Below are 22,532 nucleotides of genomic sequence, written 5' to 3'. Positions count from 1 at the left end.
GAAGTTTCCCCTCTTTTACTGTGGCCTAGAGCTGTGCTATCCAATAATGTAGTCACTAACTACGTGTGACTGTTTAAACAATTAAAATTAAATAAAATTAAAAATTCAGTCATTTAGTCACACTAGCCACATTTCAAGTGCAAATTTGGCTAGTACAAATAGAGAACATTTCTGTCATCATAGCAAGTTCTGCTGGGCAGTGCTGATCTAGAATCAGAGAACTTCCCGTGTTGCTGGAGGCATCATGCAGTCTGCACTCTCCAGTCCAGTGGCCTCTAGCACAGGCGGTTTTTGAGCAGATGTGTACGTGAGGTGTGCTTGTGGTGTGGTGTGTGGTTCGGGGGTGTGTGTTGTGTGGCATGTTTCAGTTGTTGGTCTTTTTCTGGCGTTTTCATAGCAGCTTTTTATGCAGTAGGCAAATAGCCCAATAGCTTTCATATAAATTGCAAATGGTTCTCCCTGTTTGTCTTTCGCGTTTTATTGTTGCTTATAGTAACTAGTGGTTATGTAAAATCTGGCTAAAGTGTTCTGAAAGCTTTCCTTGTTTTTCTCTTCCTCAAGCTTTTAAAATTGAGTTAAAAATATGAAAGTAATGCAGAGTAATTATAAGCATATGAAAAGTGAAGAAAGTGAAAGAAAAAGAAATAACATTGCCTCAGATAAACCACGCTAAAATTTTGGTGTTTTTCCCTCAGTCTTTTTTCCTAACTTGTTCACGAGGCTGTTGAGAGGGTTCAAGGTGGCTAGCCGCCAGGGAGTGCCTGTGACAGTGTGCTGGGGTCCGGGCTTCAGTCCTCGCGGCCCTGCGGGGCCCGTCCTGCCTTAGGGAGGCGTGGGGCAGCTCTCCTCTGCAGACGGCTGTGCTGTCTGCTCCTTGGTGGTGGGCCCTGTGTGTGGGCCTGATTTATCCTGTGCTCCGTCCGTCTCTGTTGAGGTATAAACCGCTTCTGTGTTAACCTGTGCTCCTCATGGATGTTTTTTTTGGTGGAATATACCTAACATGATACTTATCATTGTAAGCATTTGTAAATGTACGTTTACAGTGTTGTATGACATCACCGCCATCTATACCCGGAACTTCTTTATAGTCTCACACATTTGTTTTTGCTGTCTGCCTCTTACTTCTTCAGTGGACGTGCTGCGTACCTTTCCTCATCAGTGAGCCTTGTCTAATCCTCTTCTGGAGCATTCTAATTATAATTCTCTTATAAATGGCGTTATTACAAACTTCTTGTGTACAGAGCCTTCTTGCTATTTAGAATTACTTTTTTTTAGGGTTGACTTCCAGAAATAGAATTCCACATTTGGAAGGAATGAGTATTTTTAACATTTTCCCAGCCGTTTTTTTAATAAAATAGGAGTAAAGTACAGTAACGTACCTAGAAGAAGCGCACAGATGAGCTGAGGCCGCCATGTGGCTGCATTGCTTAAGTGCTGGCTACTTTAGATTTGCTTTCCTTTTTTTTATTGTGGTGAAATATACATAATATGAAAGTTACCATTTTAACCAAGTGTACAATTCCGTGGCATCAGGCACACTCACAGTGTTGCACAGTCGTCACACCATCCGTCTCCAGAACTGTTTCGTGTTTTCAACGGAAACTCTGTCCGCATTCAGCACTAACTCCGCGTTGTCCCCCCAGTCCCTGGGCCCATCTCCTTTCTGTCTCGGTGAATCTGACCCTCCAGGGACCTCGGGTGAGTAGAGTCACACAGTATTTGTCCTTTTGCGACTGGCTTACTTAGCATGTCGTTAAGGTTCATCCGTGTCATGGCATGTGTCAGAATTTCCTTCCGTTTTAAGGCTGAATAATATTCCATTGTTAATGTAGCGTATTTTGTTTATTCGTTCATCCGCCAGTGGACACTTAGGTTGTTTCCACCTTCTGGCTGATTGTGAATAATGACGCTGCCATGAACGTTGGTGTGCAAATAGCTGTTTGAGTTTCTGCTTTCAGTTCCTCTGGATGTGCGCCCAGAAGTGGAATTGCTGGATCATATGGTAGTTCTATTTTTAACTTTTGAGCACCTGCCATACTGTTTTCCACAACGGCTGCACCATTTTACATTCCCACCAGCAGTGCACTGCACAGGGTTCCAATTCCTCCACATCCTCTCCGATGCTTGTTATTTTCTCTGGTGTTTTCTTTTATAATAGATGTGGCGTGGTATCTCATGGTGGTTTTGATTTGCGTTTCCTTAATGACTAGAGATGGTGAGCATGTCTCCGTGTGCTTGTTGGCCATTTTTGTACCTTCCTTGGAGAAATGTCTGTTCAAGTCCTTTGCCTATTTTTGAATAGTGTTGGCTCTTGTTATTGAGTCATAGGAGTGTGTTTAATACGTTCTGGATATTAACTTCTTCTCAGATGTATGATTTGCCAGTATTTTCTTACATTCTGAGAGTTGTCTTTTCACTGTATTGGTAGTGTTTTTTTTTTTTTTTGGGTGAGGAAGATTGGTCCTGAGCTAACATCTGTTGCCAGTCTTCCTTTTTTTGCTTGAGGAAGATTGTCCCTTAGCTAACATCTGTCCCAGTCTTCTATTTTGTATATGGGATGCCACCACAGCCTGGCTTAATGAGTGGTGTGTTGGTCCACGCCTAGGATCTGAACCCATGAACCCTGGGCTGCTGAAGCAGAGTGCACAGACTTAACCCCTATGCCACTGGGCCGGCCCCAGTAGTGTCTTTTGATGCACAAACGTTTTCGATTTTGATGTAGCCCAGTTTATCTTTTCTTTTGTTCCCTGTGCTTTTGGTGTCATATCCAAGGAGTCATTGCCAAATCCAGTGTCATGAAGCTCTCTCCCTGTGTTTTCTTCTAAGAGTTGTATAGATTTAGGTCTTATGTTTAGGTCTTTGTTGCATGTCGAGTTAATTTTTGTATTTGGTTCTAAGTAAGGGTCCAACTTCATTCATTTGCATGTGGATTTTTAGTTTTCCCAACATTTGCTGAAATGATTGTCTTTTCCCAATTAAATGGTCTTGGCACCCTTGTCAAAAATCATTTGACCATGTATGTGATAGTTTATTTCTGGACTGTCTGTTCTGTTCCATCGGTCTGTGTGTCTGTGCCAATGCCACCCTGTTTTGATTATTGTAAGTTTGTAGTAAGTTTTGAAATCAGCAAGTATGAGACCTCCAATTTGTTCCTTTTCAAGATTGTTTTGGCGGTTCGCATGCCTTGGGAATCCATGCAAATTTTAGGATGGGTTTTTCTGTTTCTGCAAAAACAGTAGTTGGGATTTGGTAGGGATTTTGTGGAATCTGTAGATTGCTTTGGGTAGTGTTGACATCTAAACAATGTTGAGTCTTCCAATCCGTGAACAGGGGATGTCTTTCTGTTTTTTGATTTAATTTCTTTCAGCAGTGTTTTGTAGTCTTCAGAGTACAAGTTTTTTGCCTCCTTGCTTATTTTTATTCCTAAATATTTTCTTCTTTTTGATGCTGTTGTAAATGAAATTGTCTTCATTTTCTCTTTAGCTTTTTCTTTGTTAGTGTATAGAAACGCCACTGACTTTTGTCTGTTGATTTTAGGTCCTACCGCTTTGCCGAATTCATTTATTCTAAGAGTTTTTTGTGTGGAATCTTTAGGGTTTTCTACATGTAAGATCATGTCATCTGTGAATAGAGACAGTTTTACTCTTTCCTTTCCAATCTGGATGTCTTTTCTTTCTTTTCCTTCCCTAATTGCTCCGCTATAACTCCCGGGACCGTGTTGAGCAGGTGTCGTCAGAGCGGCACCCTTGACTGTTCGTGTTCTTGGAGGACCGGCTTTCAGCTTTCCACCACTGACAATGGTGCCGGCTCTGGGCAGTTTCGATTTTGAGTGTCGACGTCTACAGGCATTTTCTCCTTGGGTTCCTTTCTTTGCTTTTCGATCTAGAAAGGCCTTCTTTCTTCCATGAGGACAGCTATTTGCTTATATTTTCTAATGATTTTTTTGTGGTTTCAAGTTTTTGTGTTTGTCTTCTGAAGTCATCTAGAGTTTATTTTGTTTGCAAAATAAAGGATCTAATATAGCATTTTAAAAATACTTAGTTGGTTGTTCTGGTACTCCTTGTCGATTAGCACCTTTGCCCACAGCAGTATGAGATGTCTCCGTATCTTCTGCTGACGGCGTCACGTCCTGGGACTGAAGGGGTGCCGCATGTCTTCCGGGGGAGTCTGTGCGTCGTGCCTCTGGCACCCTGGCCTTCTCTGCTTTGGATGCTCTCTGTTAGGGGCGTGAGACACACCTGCCAAAAAGCGAGTCTCAATTCCTTCATGCTTTCTACTGAAATGGAATTATTTGGTGAAGGTCTTTTTTCCCTTAAAGAATAGGCCTTATAGAAAAGTACGAGTCACCCCAGTGCCACTGGAAGGGGTCGCTGTCCACGTGGCACTGTCCTCCCAGAGGCCGTCCACGCAGGGGGGCCTCCGGTGAGGAGGGCGGCCGAGCCACAAAGGGGTTGCCCAGTGTCTGCCCTCCTACATCACATGGGCAGATTTAATTCTGTGGGAATTTTCAGCAGAAAAAATACTGAATTGAAACTGAAGGAACTTCTGGACTGGAGAAAAATGTTTTATTGGTACAAAAAAATAAGATATCTGTAAATTTTCTCTAAGGATACGGAAACTTTTTAAAAACTTAAAGAATTTGGAGCTTACAGGTGCATTCTGAATTTAGAGCGTGCCTGTGAGCTCCTGCGTCCGCAGCCGTCGCTGCTCCCATGCAGTCCCCCGGCCACCTCCTGGTCCTGTCGCCCTCGTTGTTTGCACGCTGTCCAGGTCCTCACGTTCACGCTCCGTTTGGCCAGTCTGCCTCGCTGTCCAGTCCCGCGTCCGTGTGTACATGGCACAGTGCTGCTCCCGTGCTCCCGCGGACCCTGGCTCTGGGTGCCGGTCATCGCGTGGAGCTCTGCCAGTGCCCTCCCAGTTCTTGGTTCCCTTCTCTGCACTGACGGGCTTGTTGCTGCCCATCTTTTCACGTCACTTTTCTCCGAATGCTCTTCCCTTTCTAAGCTGGCCAGTTCTTCTGTTTCAGGGACTCTCTTTCTGTCTCCCTTTCGACCCCCGTCCCCAGGGATGCGCGGCTCCTGCGGTCCCGCACTGTCGGGGTCGTCCGAGTCCTTCCTGGGAGCTTTCTTCTTCCCTTGGCCATGACTTTTCCAGGATGAGGCATGAGGTTGGGCCTCTTTCCTTGTCGTGTTGCTACTGGAGAGTCCCTCACTGCCCCCAGCCCCTTATTGTTGTGTTAGGTTTTGGGGAAAAGAGATGTCTTGATCCAACTTTGTTTACCCTCTCTGCCCCAGTGGTTTGGAAAGTTCTTACTGTCCTCTTGACCTTAACGTCATCCTCCTTGTATACCGTACACAGTAGTGTGTGGCTGGGAAATGAAACGTTCCTCTCCTGGTGATGGTCCTTGAGGAAAGACAGAGAGAGAGTCTGATGCAGCTTACAGCTCAGGGTAGAAAGAGGCTGGGGTTAGGGACCCACCTTCCAGGGCTGGGGGTGCCCGGTGACCGAGGAAAACAGGACTGACTGAGGAGATGGACCTGAGAGCAGTGAAGGCATGGGGCCATGAGAATCTGCGGGAAGAACAAGTGCAAAGGCCCTGAGGCCTGAGAATGGAAGGAGGTCAGCCTCCCAGAGCAAAGCAAGGCAAGGAGAGGGCAGAGAGGTCACGAGTTCAGGCCATGAGAGAGGCAGGAAGGCATTGCAGGGTTGAGCCATTAGGTTTTCTGAGGGTTGCTCTGGTGCAGAGTGGAGGATGGACCAGAGAGAGTCAGGGCGGGGCAGGAAGAGACAGAGGGAGCGTGGACCAGGGCCATAGCAGAGGGGCCGCAGAAGGCGAGGGTAGGTGAGTGTGCCTCTGCTTCAGGGCAGAGGCGGCAGGGGGATGGTGGTTGGATGTGGGGGAGAGAGAAGCCTCCATGTTTTAGCCTCTGCAGGTGAGGAAGGCAAGAATGGAGCTGCGGTTGACGGAGGTGAGGAGGGGCTGCGAGGGCAGCAGGTGCATGAGAGAGGGAGGAGAGAGCTGTCTGCAGTCCAGGGGGCATCTGGTGGTCGTGGCGCTGCCCCACTACAGGGCAACCGAGTCTCCAGGTTGTGGAGGGCTTCCTGGAGGCGACATCCTCGGGCTGTCTCAGGGTAGGAAAGGGACGTCCCATGTGTGGAGGTTGGGGAAGTGAGCACAAACCTGCAGGGAGGACTGGGGAGGGGTGGGCTGGAGGGGCTGTGGGGCCAGGCACACAACGTGCTCTGGAGGAGCTGGCGGTCAGCCAGGCAGACCTGCCCACGAGTGGAAGAAATGCTGCCCAGGGAATGGCCTGGGACGGGCATCGTGGCGGTCACCGTGGCCACAGTGACCCGACAAGCAGGGGGCGGCCAGGGCTCCTGAGAACCTCATCCCTTTTCAGTAGATTTCTTCTCTTCCTTCCTCTAAGTGTTTTTGGCTCCTCTGTCGTTTATTTAGATCTGCAGTTTAATTATTCCCCAGCCTTTGAGTGGCCTCTTTCTAAACAGTAAACAAATACAGACGTATCTTTGTTTAAAGCACTTTTATTAGGACTGTTTGGTTTTATTGTTTCAGTGGATCCCCAGTCAGAGTGGGCTAAAAGTCCTGTTAGTGATTTAGATGAGACAGTGACCAAGAATTGGGCTAGAGGAACGTAAAATCCCAAAGCCACTTCCAGACTGTGACCGACTGTCCCACTGTTGGCTTCCACATGTGCGTCTGCTGGCCTCCAGAGTGTCAGCCGGGCGGACGGCCTCCAGCGGGCGCCCAGGGCTGTGCCTGCCCCAGGCGACGTGGGCCAGGCTGTGAGACGGGCCGCGCAGGCTCTCGGCAGCCTCGCTCGAGGTCCTGATCCATTTTGCAGACGGGACAGGGAGCTGTCAGTACTCACGGCGGCTAGAGCTGGATGTGGGGCTGAAGGCCATGTGAGCAGATCAGAGGGACACGTGCTGGTCAGTGTGAATTGACGGCTTCTTGGCGGCATCAGAGCCAGGCTGTCCTCACTTGGGCCTTGCGACCATTGTCCCTCCTTTCCTTCCCTGGCGGTGGTGCGGGTCGGTGACAGCAGGGAGAGCAGGCCCGTGCGGTGGTGGTTTTGGGTTGGCAGGCTGCTGGCCTCAGAGGCTCTGGCTCCCTGCTGCGGGCCGTGGTCTCCATTGCTCCAAGGCTGGGCCTGGGCAGGGGGGGTGGCCGTGGCAGGCGGTGGCGGGGGTGTTTGCACACATGGGCGTGTGCCTGCTTGTGCTGGGGGCATGTTGTAGAAGGCCCGACTCAGGGGTTCTGCTTGCCAGAGGACAGTAGGAGCGGCCTGCAGGGGCGCCAGGACCGGGTGGAGGAGTGCCGTGGTGGTGCAGGGTGCTCCCTGTCGGGACCTGAACACAGGCCTGCCGTGCTGGCTGACCCACCATTTGTCGGGGTCTGTCCAGCCTCTGCACCCAGGACACAGAGGAGGGAATGTGTATGGCTGCTGTCACGAGGACACACAGGCACACTAAGTCTTCACTTCCATCCCCGTTGTCCCTGCATTGGTCCCTGGTCATCGCAGTCCAGGGTCACGCAGGGAGGCAGGCATTACCACCTACGTGTTCTCGTGCGAGTGGGAGGCAGGAGACGGGGCTGGCACAGAGGAGCCGGGTGCTGGGCGGGCCCATGGGGAGCAAGCTCCAGAGGTGACTGCTGATGCCGCCTGAGTTGGCTTTGCCTCATCCCTGAGCGCGGCGGGCGCAGTGTATTCGCACCTGCCCCTGCAGCCCCGTCTTGGGCCCACCTTGCCACACTCACGTGGCTGGGGCTCCCGGAGCACAGCAGGACAGGAAGTCACGGTCCGCCCTCCTGCGGGCTGCTTCTGGGACTTCCTGTTCAGGGCTGAATAGTGTTCGTTGTCTGGATAGACCACAGTTTGTCCACTCACCCAGGGGTGGGCATCCGGACTGTTTCCCTCTCGGCTCCTGAGACTGTGGGCGTTCGTGTACAGCTTCTGTGTGGACGTGTTTCCGTTTCTCTTGGGCTCACACCTGGGAGGGGAGCTGCGGGGTCGTGTGGTGACTCCGTGTTTAGCATTTTAAGGACCGTTCCGCAGAGGCTGCAGCGTTACATCCCTCAGCCTGTCTCAGGGCTCCAGTTTCTCCACATCCTCGCCAGACTTGCTGGCATTCTCCTGGATTTCAGCCGTCCGCATGGGTGTGCAGTGGTATCTCTCTGTGGCTTGATTTGTGTTTCCCTGACAGCTAACAATGTTCAGCATCTTTCCGTGTGCTTATTGGTCATTCTGTTTACACGCTCTGCCCAGTTTTAATTAGTCACTTGTCTTTTGTGGCCATCTCTTCTTTGCTCACCTGGGAGGGTGATGGGGTGGGTGCAGCACCCTCCTCCAGTGAGCGGGAGGTGGGCCGGGGCCCGCTGGGTGGGGGTGGCCTGCACTGGGCCTGGCTCCCGAACTCGGTCTTGGTGAGCGGAAGGCCCCACAGCTGGCTGGACCCTGGCCTCCATCTCTGTGGGTGGATCTCCAGGGTCTTCCACTCTCTCCTATGGTCTGTAGGCTCTTGTTTCACAGCGGGGTTTTTTTCTTCCTTCGTTAATTTATTTGAAGTTCAGTCTTCCTGCTGGTCAGGCCACTGAGAAGTGTCAGCTGACACCAGGCCTAAGCGCCTGTGGGCGGCCTCCCTATGCTGCTGCCCTGCGGCCTGTGGGTGGTGCCTTCGCCGCCGTGCTCAGCCTGGTCCCCGGGCTCCACGCCACGGCGTCCGAGCTCTGCTCTGGTCGGGCCTGTGGTCTGAGCAGGGGCCTGAGTCCCAAGGGGCGCTGGCTGGTTTTGTTTTGGGTCATGGTGAAGACACACAACGCTGGATCTGTCATCCTCACAGTTTTCAAGTGTGCGGTGAGGCGCGTGAGCGCAGGCCCCAGGGTTCTCACCTCCAGGTCTGACGCTGCACCCGTCGCACTTGAGTCCGGCTGCGGGGCCCTCGTTTTAAAGCGTGCTCTTCCTGAGCAGTCCCATGTCCATGTCCAGGGCTGCGGTTTCCTCTTGGCGCCTCGTCCACGGCTGGGTTTGGTGGGGCCGTGCGCCCCGTTGGCCGGCTGTCTGGTGGTCCAGGACCCCCAGCAGGGATGCATGTGAAGACATCTCATTTCTTGCTTTGTGCGCTCTTTTCTGGCTCTTCCTGGGTGTCCAGAACATCCTCTCTGTTCTGCCTGGTTCTTGAAGCCAGCCCTGGGGTGGCAGCGCGCACAGTCCCGCCATGGCCGTGTGGACGAAGGCTGCTCCTTGGCCAGCTGGCTGGGTCTGCCCTCCGTCATCCTGCAGCAGACACCCCGCCTGAGCTCCTCCCTGTGACCGCCGTGGGGGACTGGGCAGGGCTGCAGGTTGAGCATGGATGCCGGGCGCTGTGGGGCCTGCCCTTTGGCGGGCGAGGTTTGCAGGGGAGGCTGCAGATCAGGCCCTCCATGCAGAGCGGGGTCCCCTCATGTGGAGGGAGAGGCTCCCCGTGCAGAGTGGGGTGACCCCCTTGTGTGCACACCCCAGCTCCCACAACGATCAGGTGTGTTTGGTGCTGTGTCAATGGTCATCTGACTGTCTTTTCTTTCTTCTTAATTTACAGCCAGAAAACCTGCAGAAGAACTGGCTTCGGGAATTTTATCAGGTAAGAACTGCTTGAGCCAGCGTGTTCTTTGAGCTGGATTGCTTATGCAATAATATTTATTCCTGTGGAAATCCCGTCTTGTCTGTGCAGCATGCAGACTGGCACTGTCACGGTGCCGACTGTAACAGGTGTCACATTTCTACTTCACCCTCAGTCGAGTTCCTCCTTCAGGTCCCTTTTCAGGCTCCTCTCCTTTCGGCTGGGATTCCGGAACCTGTCGAGAGGGTCCTGTGTTCGCAGTGTGAAGGTGGTCAGGCCACGCAGAGGGGCTGCTGTGCACTCTGGCAGGACGTGTGGGTGACCGGGCCAGGGGAGGTGCCGTCAGGATGAGGTGCAGACTCCAGCGTGTCTGAGCAGATGTTGAGTGAGCCCCTGGGTCGAGGTGGGTTCTGCTCTGGGTGCTGGGGTGCAGCTCTGAGAGGCGGATGGAGGGTGCTGCTCCCGGAGCCTGTGTTCCACGAGGAGACGCATGGTCAGCACAGCCAAGACCAGCTCAGGACCTGCAAGGCTGTAGCCTGGGTCCAGGTTGTGCGTGTGTGTATGCGTGCATGTTGGACCCCAGGTAGGGTGTTTGAGAGGCCACTCTGAGGAGGGGATGTTTAGACTGAGGCCTGGTGGATGGGAAGGGCTGAGCAGCCAAGGGCATCCAATTTGGCCGGGGTGGCCGGGTGGCTGTGGGCTATCAGGAGGCGAGTGTGGCCGCAGCCCAGAGGGTAGTGCAGGGTAGAGACAGCGTGTGTGTGAGGCAGGGCCCGGCCACCAAGGCCCTTGCGACAGTGGGGGAAGGGCTGTGGGGAACTGTGCCTCTGCGTCCTCCTTGTCCCCCCTGCGTCCCCCCGTCCCCCTTGCACCCCTCTCGCCCTGTCCTCCTGCAGCTCTGCTGAGCCCAGCAGATGTGTTTTGTGAGCAGGAGGCAGTAGCAGATATTGGGAAGTGGCCTCTGGGCCTCCCTTCCTCCCGACCTCAGGGCCTGGTGGGCTGAGACCCAAGGGGCTGAGGGGGTGGCACTGTGGTGGGTACACTTTGGGTGGTGCTGTGTCCTGACTGTCCCCTGAAAGGTGCTGGCTCTGGGCTAGGGAACCTGAGCACAGGTGGATGAAAATGGGCCAGTGAGCTGCTTGGGCTCCTGCAGTCCACGCTGGGCATTGAGGGGCCACCATGTGTTGGGTCTACCGGTGCTGAGCCATCCATGTCCTACTAGATGCTCAGGGCCAGTGGTAGGGCGATGGCGGGTCCTGCTCCTGTTCTGGAGATGACAGTGGGACCTGGAGGGGAGAGCCGTGGGGCAGGCCTTCCTGTCCCTCACCGGAAGGTGTCCGCCTGGGGTGTTTGGAGGTGGTGTCCTTCCCTCCCCGTCCAACATGGACTGTCTGCCAGGCATCCTGCCAGATGCGCTCTGGGGCTCCCTCTTCCCGCGGCCATGGAGTGAGAGGCCCCCTGTCTGGCTGGAGCCCCGTCCAGCTCTCTCCGTGTCTGTGTTGGTTTTGGCCAGAACAGCTGCGGTGTGAATTTGCAGCTTTTGTTTGTTTGTTTGCTTTTCAAAGCAGGGCCTGGGAGGGTGTGTGCTGAGCACGAGTCTGAGATTCGTCGGGGATACACCTGGAGGGGCGAGTGGGCAGCTGGCCTGGCTCCGGGCTGGGAGGGGTCCTGGCAGTGAGGGTCCCAAGGGAGCATGCATGAAGCCTGCCCATGTGCGGGGGCCGTCCTTGGTGACGGGGGCAGTTGTGGGGAGCAGGCAATGAGACCCCGACTTGGTAGGCCCTGTTCTGGGTCTCAGAGCACACTCCCACCTTCCTCTCCTTCGACTTTGCCGAGGACTAGAGTCACTGGTGTGTTTCCGACGGTCGGGTAGCCAGTGGTCTGAGAATGAGTCAGAGCACGGCGGCTCTACTCTTTGTGAACTCGGACCCCCGGAAAACCAGCCCACAGCCATGTCCCTCCTTTCTGAGCCTCCTCGCTGCACACGTGCGTGTCGGGCTGTTTCTGGAACCCAGAACCCGACAGGGCAGGCAGCTGGCACTTTGCTTGAGGCCCGTTTCCAGAGCACCTGGTGTCCTTCCTGGAGCGCTAAGCCTTTACAAAGAGAAGAGGAGATAGCACGATGGGTGCTTTGTGACGGATGCGGCTTTTCCTGGTTCGTAAGCAGAAGCCTCTTTGGAAGGAAGAAATTTCAGTGACACTTAGAGAATTTTCAGTGACAATTCATTAAGAGTAAGATTTGAACACAGTTGCCCCTCCGACACTTTTTTGGGCTGACTTGCTGGATGAGATGATCATCCGGCTGACCGTGGCTCGATGGCTGGCCTGAGTGGAGAGCGAGTGGGCGCCGCCCTGAGCAAGGGCTGACGAAACCGCCTCTGACCACTGCTCGCCGGGCCCATGGCCCAGGGGCGCTGAGCGGCTGCTGCTATCCTTTTCTTTTCTTTTTTAATCCTAGAGTTTCTATTATGCAGTTATTTTACTTTTCAGAGTCGCCTTTAAGACACTGCCTTTATAAACAGAATTGAGTATGAGCTTCATGCTCCTTAGAACACTTGGAATAACTTTTGTTTCCTGTAAACTTGATCACTGTAAAAACGCAGGAGGCAGGAGGAAACGTTTTCGTTTCCATCGTTAGTCCTGACGAGCTCTGAGGCCTTCTCACGCGTTCTGTCCTGGCGTCAGGCCGGGTGGTCAGCCTTGCAGAAGATGCAGATCCTGGTGTCACCCCAGCTGGCGCCCCTGTCCTGTCCTGCCCTCCCGTCCCAGCTCTGACCTCTTCCAAGTGTCAGGCTCCTGGACCCATCGCCATGACCCCACGGTCTTCCGTGTGTTGGGGTGCCAGGCCCCAAGTGCAGGAGCGGGCCCGACTCTCACCCGCCAGGCCACCAGCGCACCTCGTGAGCCCTCTTCACAGCCCGTCCAGGACCTCCCCGGGGCCCGGCCACGTGGCCAGTCCCTTCTCCGGCAGTAGCAGCCGCTCTCTGGAAACGGGACTCAGGTCGTGTTGCTCTCCTGCTCCCTGTCTCAGGTGTTCGAGCTGGGGTCTGTGGGCCTGCCTGCCTGCCCACTGCCTCCCTCTGGCTCTGCTTTGTCCCTCTGGCCATCCTGCGTCCCCAGACATACTTGGTGTTTCGGGCCTTGGTGCTTGCTCTTCCCTGGATGTGCCCTCCGTCCGTGTCCTTGTCCTTGCTGCCCCTTGGGGAGGCCCCTCCTGGTCACCCTCTTGGCCTCCCCCCAGGTCTTAGTGTGCTTCATGGCTTCATCTTGCTCTGAGCTTGCATTCGGTACTGGTGGTTACTTACTTATTTCTCTCTCCCACTGGAAGCACAAGCTGCACACCTGTGGGACTGAATCTTGTGTCCCCAAAGTCCGTATGCTGGAGCCTCATCCCCAGCGTGGTGGTATTGGAGGTGGCACCTGTGAAGGTCACCAGGTTCAGAAGAGGTGATGAGGCTGGGGCCCATGATGGGATGAGTGTCCTTATCTGCAGAGGAAGGGGTCGTGGCTTGGGAAGTGCCAGCTGCCCTTCCAGGTGCTGGGGGCCAGCAGTGCAAGGGCCAGATGCCCCCGCCCTCGGGAGCTTCCACTGCACTGCGGAGACACCGGACACGCCCAGCGTGGCCCAGGGGCTGGCACTGGGAAGGAGGCGAGCCACGGGCGGCTGGGGTGCAGGGCCCTTTCATGGGGTCCCCAGGACAGCTCTCGGGGAGGCCGCAGCAAGGCCCGAAGGCAGGGCGGGAGCAGCCATTCTGCTTTGGTTGGTCATGTCTAACCTTAGTTCCTCAAACTGCGGGCAAGGTTCTAGGAAGTTAATTTGAACCTTTTCCCCATTTACAAAGGTGGTGTGTTGCCTGTCAGCTCTTGGGGCAGGGACCTGTCTTGCTCATTGCTGAATGCTGAGCACCCAGGAGTGTCTGACGCGTGGCTGTGCTTAGCGGTTCTTTGTTGAATAATACTCGGGAAATTACACAAAGCAGAAAAGTATTTATAAATGAATCTCCCCCACGCTGTCCTGCCTCTAGTTTGTGGAGTGCACCCGCGTGTCTGGCCGTCTGCGTGGATGGAGGAAAAGGTAATTCTTCCTTAGCCGGTCACAGATAAGTGTTGTTTTGCAGCTTACTCTTCTTTTGGTAGACCGGAAAATCTTTCTGTATAAATTAATATAAGCTATCTGTTTTAATGGCTTCAGAGTATTTCATTAAATGGATAGGCCATCATTTTTCTCTGGATGGACTCTTAGGTTGTTTCCAGTTTGTTTGTAGTCATGCTGTGGATAAATTTAAAAACAGATATAGTGTTGGCTCACACGCAAATATAGAATAAGCAAGCATTGAAGATTGTGTGGTGAGATAAATATTTTTGTTTATTAACGAGAGAACCAATAAGTTAGAATTGGTTCAAAGAAGAAAACAAACGGCAAACAAATGGATTCTCCCCTCAGCAGTGCTGTGTGCGTTTGCATAATAGATGTAAACCTGGCCAATAATCAGTTGCATTCCACCGACACTGAGCTTCCCTGTGGTCAAGGACCATTTGCATCGCTATCTGTTTTTAGAATTCACAGAATTGTGGAATAGCTCTGCGATAGCTCTGCGATAAGTGGAGGTAGAAATCACCCACATTGGTGAGCCGAACAGGCACTTTCTAGTCTTTTTTGCTCATTTTAAAGTCTTTTCACTTTTTTCTCCTGAGAGTAATTTAAAAAATATGGTGATGAGCAAATCTGCTTCCAACTGACTTGGAGGAACCAGGTGCCAAGTTTACCCTCCTGCCTTAAACAAATTAACCCCAGAAAGCCTCTACGAAACAGGGGTTTTCAGAGATCAGACAACAGGCCATGCATCCAGGGCAGTGACGGCGGGAGGGGGAGGAGAGGGAAGCCCTGTCGTTGGCCTGGTTTGCGCCCCGGAGAGCACTTCCAGGCTGGTATCCAACAGGGTAAAAGTCACAGTTTTATTGTTTGCATCCAATCAAAAATTACCGGGCAGTCAAAGAAGCAGGAAGATAGGACCCATAATGAGAAAAATCCGTCAAGAGTATGGCTAGAGGATCAGTTTTATTGATCTTGGTGAACCTGCTTTTGGTTTTATTGGTTGTGTCTGTTTTTCTCTTTTCTCCTTCACTGATTTCTGCTTTTTATTTATTTTTTTCTTACTTTTGATTACTTTGGGTTTACTTTGCTCCTTTAAATGTAATTTCTGAAGGTAGAGGACAAAAATGACCAATTTCAGAAATTTGACATGGGGCATCATCACTAAAATCCTTCTGACATTAAGAAGATAGTAAGGGGAATCTCATGAACAACTTTATGCCAGTAGATTTGGAAACATATGAAAGGAACATATTTTTTGAAAAGCAAGGTATCAAAGCTTAGTTGAGAGGAAATAAATGAGCTCAGTAGCCTTCTATCTATTAAAGTAAGATTTGCTCAACTTTCCCACAAGAAACCCTCCAGAACCAGATGGTTTCACTGGTGAATTCTATCAAACATTCACTCAAGAAACAACAGTTCTACAGAAGCTTTTCAAGAAGATTGAAGCACAGGTGATACTTCCTAACTCATCCTGTGACGCCGGCAGCACCCTGTCATCAAAGGCAGACAGAGGCACTGCGTGGTAAAAATACAGGTCAGTATCCCCCATGACATAAGTGCAAAAATTCATAAAACTTTAGCAAGTCAAATATAAACCCACACCTATATATAAACATATGTGGTACACACGTAAGCATGTATCAGTATATCAAAAAGTTAATGCATCATGGCCACGGGATGCAAGCCTGGCTTAACACTCAAAAGTTAATAAATAGAGTTTACCATGTTAACTGATTGAAGAAGAAAAACCATATGATCACCTCAGCAGATGCAGGAAAAAGTGTCTGACAAAATTCTATAAACATTTCTGATAAAAACTCCCAGCCAACTAGGGATAGAAGGGGCCTTAACCCTTTAAAGAGCATCTGCAGAGACCCCACGGCCAACAGCGTAGGTAGCGGTGAGAGGCGGGGTGCTCTACAGGCTGGGAGTAGAGCAAGGATGCCTGTCTTGCCTCTCTGTTCACGTGGTACCGATGGTCGTAGCCAGTGCAATGGGACAACAAAGGAAATAGTCACACAGATGTGAAAGGAAGAAATAAAAACTCTGTCTGTTGGCAGAAGTCATGCCTAGGTGTTTAGAAAATCATGAGGAATCCACAAAACTTTATTAATGAAAGTGAATTTATTTAGTTTGCAACATAGAAGTTCCGTTTGAAAACATCTTCTTTATATTACCTATGAACAGTTGGAAACTTAAGAAATAATATTTACAATAGCACTAAAATGAAATACTTGCATATAAATCTAATGAAATATGTTGATATCTGTACACTGAAGACTATGAAACACTGATGAAAGGAATCCGAGAGGATGTAAAGAAAGTGAGAGCTATGCCATGTTCATGGTGGGAAGACTAAACTGTGTTAACACGTTCACTCACGTTCCAGTCAGTCTCTGCAGGATGTTTGGGTGGAAGACTGCAAGATGGTTCTGAAATTTATATGGTAAAGCAGACGAACTAGAATAGCCAAAACAGTTTTGAAAAAACCCCAGTCAAGTTTAAGGACTCACACTTTCTGATCTCAAGACGTCCGTGAAGCTACGGCAGTCGAGACTGTGCTTTTGGCAGGACAGAGATCTAGATGAGGGGAACGAAGAGATGCGGGAATAGACCCATAGGTGTGGCCAGGGCTTGACGGAGGTGAAAGTCACTCGTTAGGGAGAGGTCAGCCTCTCAACAAATGGTGCTGGAATAATTGGACATCCATAAGCAAAGATTTGTTAGAATACCAAAAGCACAATTCATAAAAGAAAAACATTGATAAATTAGAACTTATAATTAGGAACTTCTGCTCTTTGTAAGACACTGTTGAAAGACATGTTGCAGATGAGGACGTGGGGGGAATGTTTGCAAGTTGCATATCTGATGAAGGACTTGTATCTAGAATATGTAAGGAACTCTCAAGTCGGTAATAAGAAATTAAAGAACCCAGTTGAAAATGAGCAAAAGACTTGAACAGACACTTTACCAAAGAAGGTACACAAGTGATAAGTAAGCATGTGAAAAGCTGCTCAACATCACTGTCCTACGGGAAATGCAAATTAGAACCACATGAGATATCAGCTCTGTCCGTTAGATGGGCTAAAATTAACAAAACAAAGTGTGAAAACCCTGACGATGCCCAGGGCTGACAAGGACACGGCACACGTGGCACCCTCACATCCTGCTGCTGGGCATCCAGAGTGGTGTGGCCACTTTGGAAAATGGTCTGTCCATTTTTATAAAGTTCAACTTAGACTCACCATGGGACCCAAGAACCCCACCCTGGACCCCGTTGATGTGAAAATGTGTGTTTACACAGAAGCCTGAAGTGGGTGTTCCCAGTGGCTTTGTTTGTAACCTGTCCTGGAGAGAAGGCAGACGCAACCGCCACATGCCGTCCGATTGTGCTGATGTGGTGTGTGGGACAGGCAAGACTGGGGACCGAGGCAGCCTGCTGCTGCAGGAGGGGCCTTGGACGAGATGGTGCCCAGGGCACGGGGACCTTGTGAGGCCTGATGTCACCACTCCATATTCTGGGGTGGCGCTGGTCATTGAGAAACACGTGTTTTCCTCTGAGACCCCCAGTCTTCCGCATTCCAACCCATGGGTCCCGTCTGTTTTCTAGCTCCGCTCTTGCTGTGGCTGCACTCGTCCTGGGTCTGCAGATCCCATCTACAGGTGCTCCCCACTCCCCGGGTGTTCATTTCGAGGCTGGGCCTCCTTTCCAGATGCGTGGTCCCAGCTGCCAGCCTCCCCTGGATGTCTCTCAGGCTGAACTTCTCTGTCCCCTGCCCCCACACCAGTCCTGCGTCCCTGACTCCCTCCTGCTGATGGAGCTCCCAGCTCGGGCCTCAATCTCGGAATTTGCTCTGCTCTTCTCTGCCTCTCTTGTCTTGCATCCCACGTCGGCAAGTGCTGTCACCACTACCTTCAGAATATCTTTGCTCCTGTCCCTGCTGCCACCCTGGCAGGCCTCTCTAGTCTCCCTGGCTGGCTGCAGTGGCTTCCTCCTGGTCTGCTTCTTCGCCTGCATCCTTCCTGCCTCCTGGCCACTGAGCAGCCTGTTCATGAGCCAGATGCTCACTGAGGCCTCCAAGGTCCTGCATGAGCTCCCTCCTTGTTCTTCCTGCCTCAGGACCTTGGCACATGCTGTTCCCTCCGACTGACCCTCTTCTCCTTGCGTGTCTGTTCACTTGCTCTCTTGGATCATGCAGGCTGGGAGGCTTTAGCTGACTGCCTCCTTTAAAACTGCAGCCCCTTCTTCTCATTCCCTCTCCTGCGCCTGCGGGTATTACTCTTCTCTGTTGCACCAGGTCTCCCAACATCCCATATCATTTTTTACTCTCATTCCACGGAGGCAGGAGTACACCCCAGCTTCTAGGTCAGTAAATATTCATGCCTTATTTGGGGTGCCCAGAGCACACCCTGAGACAGGATCTTGGTGGACCTCGTTCTGGCGGGGCAGCGAGTACCAGGAGGGGACTGGGCTGTGGGACTGGCCGGGAGGCTCAGGGAGTGCTGAGGGGTACGCCTGTGCTGTGAGCAGTGCGACCCGTTGGCCAGTCCTGAGGCATCTTGACCAAGGGCCAGGCTCTGTTATTACTCTCAGTTCTTTTCTCTGGCTGAGGACAGGGGAGCATCTGGCCCGGGGTGCTACAGTGATGTACAGAGATTGTGACCCAGATCAGACTCAGGGCTGGACGCTGGTGTGGGAGGGCCAGAGCTCAGGGCCCAGAGCACAGCCCGGCCGGGTGCTTCCTGTGCACTGGGCCTGTGGACATGTCTGCCCCAGCCGCAGGTCCCCAGTGTGCTCGGTCTGTCTGCCTGCCCAAGGTGTGACCTGTACCGGTGAGAGGCGTTGTCCTGGTGTGCAGCCTTCTCAGTTCCCTCCCCTCGTCCCATCGAGGTGGGGCCCTTCCGTCACCCACCAAGTCCTCTCCTGCCCCTCCCTCCACCCCTCCCCTCACCTCTCCCCGGGTCTGAGTTCCTTCACCGCAGGTGTATGCGTCTTTCCAGAACTGCACATGACTGGAGCCCTGCAGAATATGCTCTTTGATATCCGGCTTCTTTCAGTCTGCCCGGGTTTAGAGGGTATTCTGTCTTTCTGTGTGTGCTGGCAGTTCGCTCATCTTATCCTGAGCACATAGCTTGGGGTCCTCTGATCTGCTGACCCGACCGCCCGTCCGTGGCATCTGGGCTGCTTCCACTTCTGCTTCTTGGGAACAAAGCTGCTGTGAACATTTATGTGCGAGGCTTTCTGGGCACACATGTTTTCGTTCCTCTTGAGTGTGTTCCTAGGGGAGAATTGTTGCGTCGTGGGGCAGACGTGTGTTGAAGGTTTTAAGAAACTGCCCTCAGAGGGCTCCCATCACCGCATCACAGCCCCGCAGTGGGAGGTGAGGGTTCTGGCCTCTCCATCTCCTTGGCCACATTTTGGGTTGTCGGTCCTTTATGTTTTAGCTCGCTGAGTATTAAATGCCTTATGACAATATACAGCCAGTCCTGGGAGTCTAGTGGTTCAAAGTCCATGCTCTCACCCCCACGGCCGGGGCTCGTGTCTGGGACAGGCAACCACACCACCCATCTATTGGTGGTCATACTGTGGTAGCTGTGATGCAGGAAGCTATAGCGCCGGGATTTCAAATACCAGCAGGGTCACCCCTGGTGGACAGGTTTCAGCCGAGCTTCCAGATTAGACAGACCAGGAAGAAGGAGCTGGACACCCACTTCTGAAAAACTGGCCACGCAGACCCTATGAACAGCAGCAGGGCATTGTCTGATGGAGCGCCAGAAGGTGAGAGGATGGCGCAGTAGAGACTGGGCAGGGTCCGCTCTGCTGTCCACAGGGCTCGAGGGGTCGGAGTCAGCCCGACAGCACTGACAACAAGCAGTGTACAAGGAGGAAGCAGGCTGTTCAGAAGTTGTTAGGCGCACGCACAGTGATTTCTCGCTGTTCTAAACGGTTTCTTTGTTAGTGTGTGCAGAGCCCTCGGTAGAGGTGTGTAAAGCTGGTTTGGTGTTCATTTGTGTCAGCGCTTTAGGTTCTTTCTGGAGAGACAGTCAGAGCTTGCTGCGGGGTGCAGGCGTCAGCAGTCTTCGCCCTCTGTCCTCGTGTAGTGCAAGGAAGAGCGTGGTGGCTCTGGGAGGACCCTGCGGTGGCCCCACTCAGAGTCCTGCTTGACTCTTGAAGGGTCACTGCCTCTGCTGATGTCAGCATGACTGCACTGTGGCAGTTTGGTGCTGGGGCTGTGGGACGGACTGAATTGTCCCCCCAAGTTCACACGTTAGAACCCTAACCCCAGGAGGATGGCCTTAGGAGGCGGGGCCTGGGAGGGGATTACAGTGTGAGCTGGAGCCCTCATGGTGGGATTGGGGCCTTATGAAAGAGACCCCAGGGAGCTCCCTTCTCCCTTCCACCATGTGAGGACATGGCGAGAAGATGGCCGTCTGTGAACCAGGAAGCGGGTTCTTAGATGCCAGATCTGCCGGCACCAGGATCCTGACTTGCAGCTTCAGACTGTGAGAGGTGAATGTCTGTGTTTGTGAGCCGCCCGGCCCGTGGTCCTTTGTTACAGCAGCCCAGCAGACTAGGACAAGTGCCCCTTGACGAGAGACCCTGAGAGCTTGCTCTCTCTCCCCCTCCACTGTGTGAAGACACAGCAGGAAGACGGCCGTCTACAAGCCAGGAGAAGAGTCCTCACTGACCCTGCTGGCTCTCTGATCTTGGACTTCCAGCCTCCAGAACTGTGAGAAGATATACGGCTGTTGTGTGAGCCACCAGCCTGTGATATTCTACCAGAGAGATGCCCCGCTGATCTGGTGGCTGGCCCTGCTGCCTGCTGGCGAGGTCACAGAAGCTTGTGACATCCTGTGTGCTGGGCTGCGAGAAGAAATGCCTGCAGCCCACACAGCTGACTCCTGGCACCCTGGCTGGCCTGGCTCTGTGTGGGGTGTGGACTCTGGGAGGCATCTGAGCAGGGCCTCAAGGGGCTGAGTCTGGGCTTCCTCCTGGGGGCAGGCACCCAGCCTCCAACTGCACACAGCCTGGCACAGCCCTGGAGTAGAGGGAGGGCGGCCTGGGCCTTCAGAGGACCAGCCCCCCCACCCACTCCAGGCCAGGGGTAGGCAGACAATCTTTAAGAGCAGAGTGTTTTCAAAGCATAGTTGGTAAACAGCAGTAATCTTTTCCTCTTGAGAAATTCTTTTGTCCCTTCTCTGCTCCTTATCTTGGCTGTCAGGCTCCCACTGGCTTGTTTGTAGGATGTAATTCCTTTTTAGGTCACTCAGATGCTCCTCTTTGGAGAAAGCCTAACAAGGCTGGCTGTTTCTATTTTTAACGCTGACTCTCGGCCAGTGGAGGGGACGTGCACTGGGCAGGCTGCTCAGCTGGTTTCCTGGGAACCGGGAGCCACCTCTTGTGCGGCCCCTTGCATGGTGTCAGGGGGCGGGGAAGCTGCTTTCCTTTGGCTGGTTGGGGTGTGTGTGTTTTAATTGCCCATGCTCTTGCTTGACAAAATTTCTAATTCACTCTTTTCCACAATGTTTTTCTTGGGCCTTCCTATGGAAGAACCCACATATTTTTATCAATTGCCTATTTGTTTCCTTAAAGTTAGAAGAAGCTGCTTTTTTTGGTAGAAGAACTTAGGCCAAGCACATGGGCAGCTTTGGGCAGTGACTCGCTCATTGTCCAGGTGAAGGCAGGCCAGCAGCGTCACTGTCAGGCAAGATATAAACTGCTGAGCAAGAGCTCAGGTGGGAGAGGCGTGGGTCTGCTCACAGAGCTGCTTGGGGGCCTGGGGACACTACCCGTGTCCAGTTTGTGCTTTACCGAGATGCGTTTCCCACCAGCCGCGACATGAGCTCGCCTTCCACACCCTGAAGGGCTTTTCCTGTCCATCCTCGAGATGGCCGTGTGGTCTGCCCTGAAGGGATCTATGTCCAGATTCATCCTGGCTCCAGAGCTCTGTCCCAAGAGGCCGGGGGAGGCCAGCAGCTCTGTCTTCTAGGCTGCAGCTGTTTTCGTATGGTCCTGGGGTGGGCGGAAAAGGTGTGGGGCCTGCCAGCCCAGTGTGTCACCACAGCCCATCTGCCTGGCACCGCGGCATGCGTGGTGGCCTTGAACTGGTCCTGCCCGTCACGGGCTTACTCTGTGTCTGGCCTGTGCTGAGCGCCTGATACCAGCGTCGTTGTCGACCTCTCGCAGTGACCACCCAAGGCAGGCTTGTAAGGAAGTGGATGCTCAGAGACCCCAGGGCAGCAGGCACGGGGTCCCCACCAGGAAGTGTCAGAGGATCAGGAATCCAAGCCGGTGTGCTTCCTGGAAAGCTCAGGCCTCTGCTGCACCCTCCCGCTGTCTTGGAGTGGTGTGCTGGGCCCTGCGCGTCGTGCTTGCTGGAGCTGCTGGAGTTGTCAGGAGCTGGGAACCAGTTGTTCATTGCAGCGTTATTAAAAATCTAACTCTCAGGACTGGCCGGGTGGTGCAGCGGTTAAGTTTCCACGTTCTGCTTCGGTGGCTGGGGTTCGCTGGTTCGGATCCTGGGTGCAGACCTACACACTGCTTGTCGGACCATGTTGTGGCAGGCATCCCACATATAAAGTGGAGGAAGATGGGCACAGATGTTAGCTCAGGGCCAGTGTTCCTCAGCCAAAAGAGGAGGATTGGCAGCAGATGTTAGCTCAGGGCTTATCTTCCTCAAAAAAAAAATCTAATTCTATGGACCTGTAATTGAGTACATTATGTTGAAACCGAACCTCATCACTCATCACTTCCTAATTATTTTACTACATTTTGCTCCTGGGATCCTGGTTGTTTATGCCTGTCGTGTCTGTAGAA

The 22,532-nt window shown here is 52.6% G+C and overlaps 1 protein-coding gene across 3 annotated transcripts in view; it reads left to right on the top strand.

The window, feature by feature from the left end:
• The window catches only part of INPP5A (inositol polyphosphate-5-phosphatase A), a 227,386-nt gene that overhangs the window by 55,040 nt on the left and 149,814 nt on the right, over positions 1-22,532 (top strand). For all 3 annotated transcript variants that reach the window (XM_044748372.2, XM_044748366.2, XM_070520576.1), the window contains exon 2: positions 9,598-9,639. In XM_044748372.2, the coding sequence (XP_044604307.1) occupies positions 9,598-9,639 (42 nt within the window). The remainder of the gene's footprint in view (positions 1-9,597; positions 9,640-22,532) is intronic.

This window comes from Equus asinus, chromosome 2 (assembly GCF_041296235.1).
Source record: "Equus asinus isolate D_3611 breed Donkey chromosome 2, EquAss-T2T_v2, whole genome shotgun sequence".
Taxonomy (NCBI): Eukaryota; Metazoa; Chordata; class Mammalia; order Perissodactyla; family Equidae; genus Equus; species Equus asinus.
This window is presented reverse-complemented; position numbering and strand designations above follow the sequence as displayed.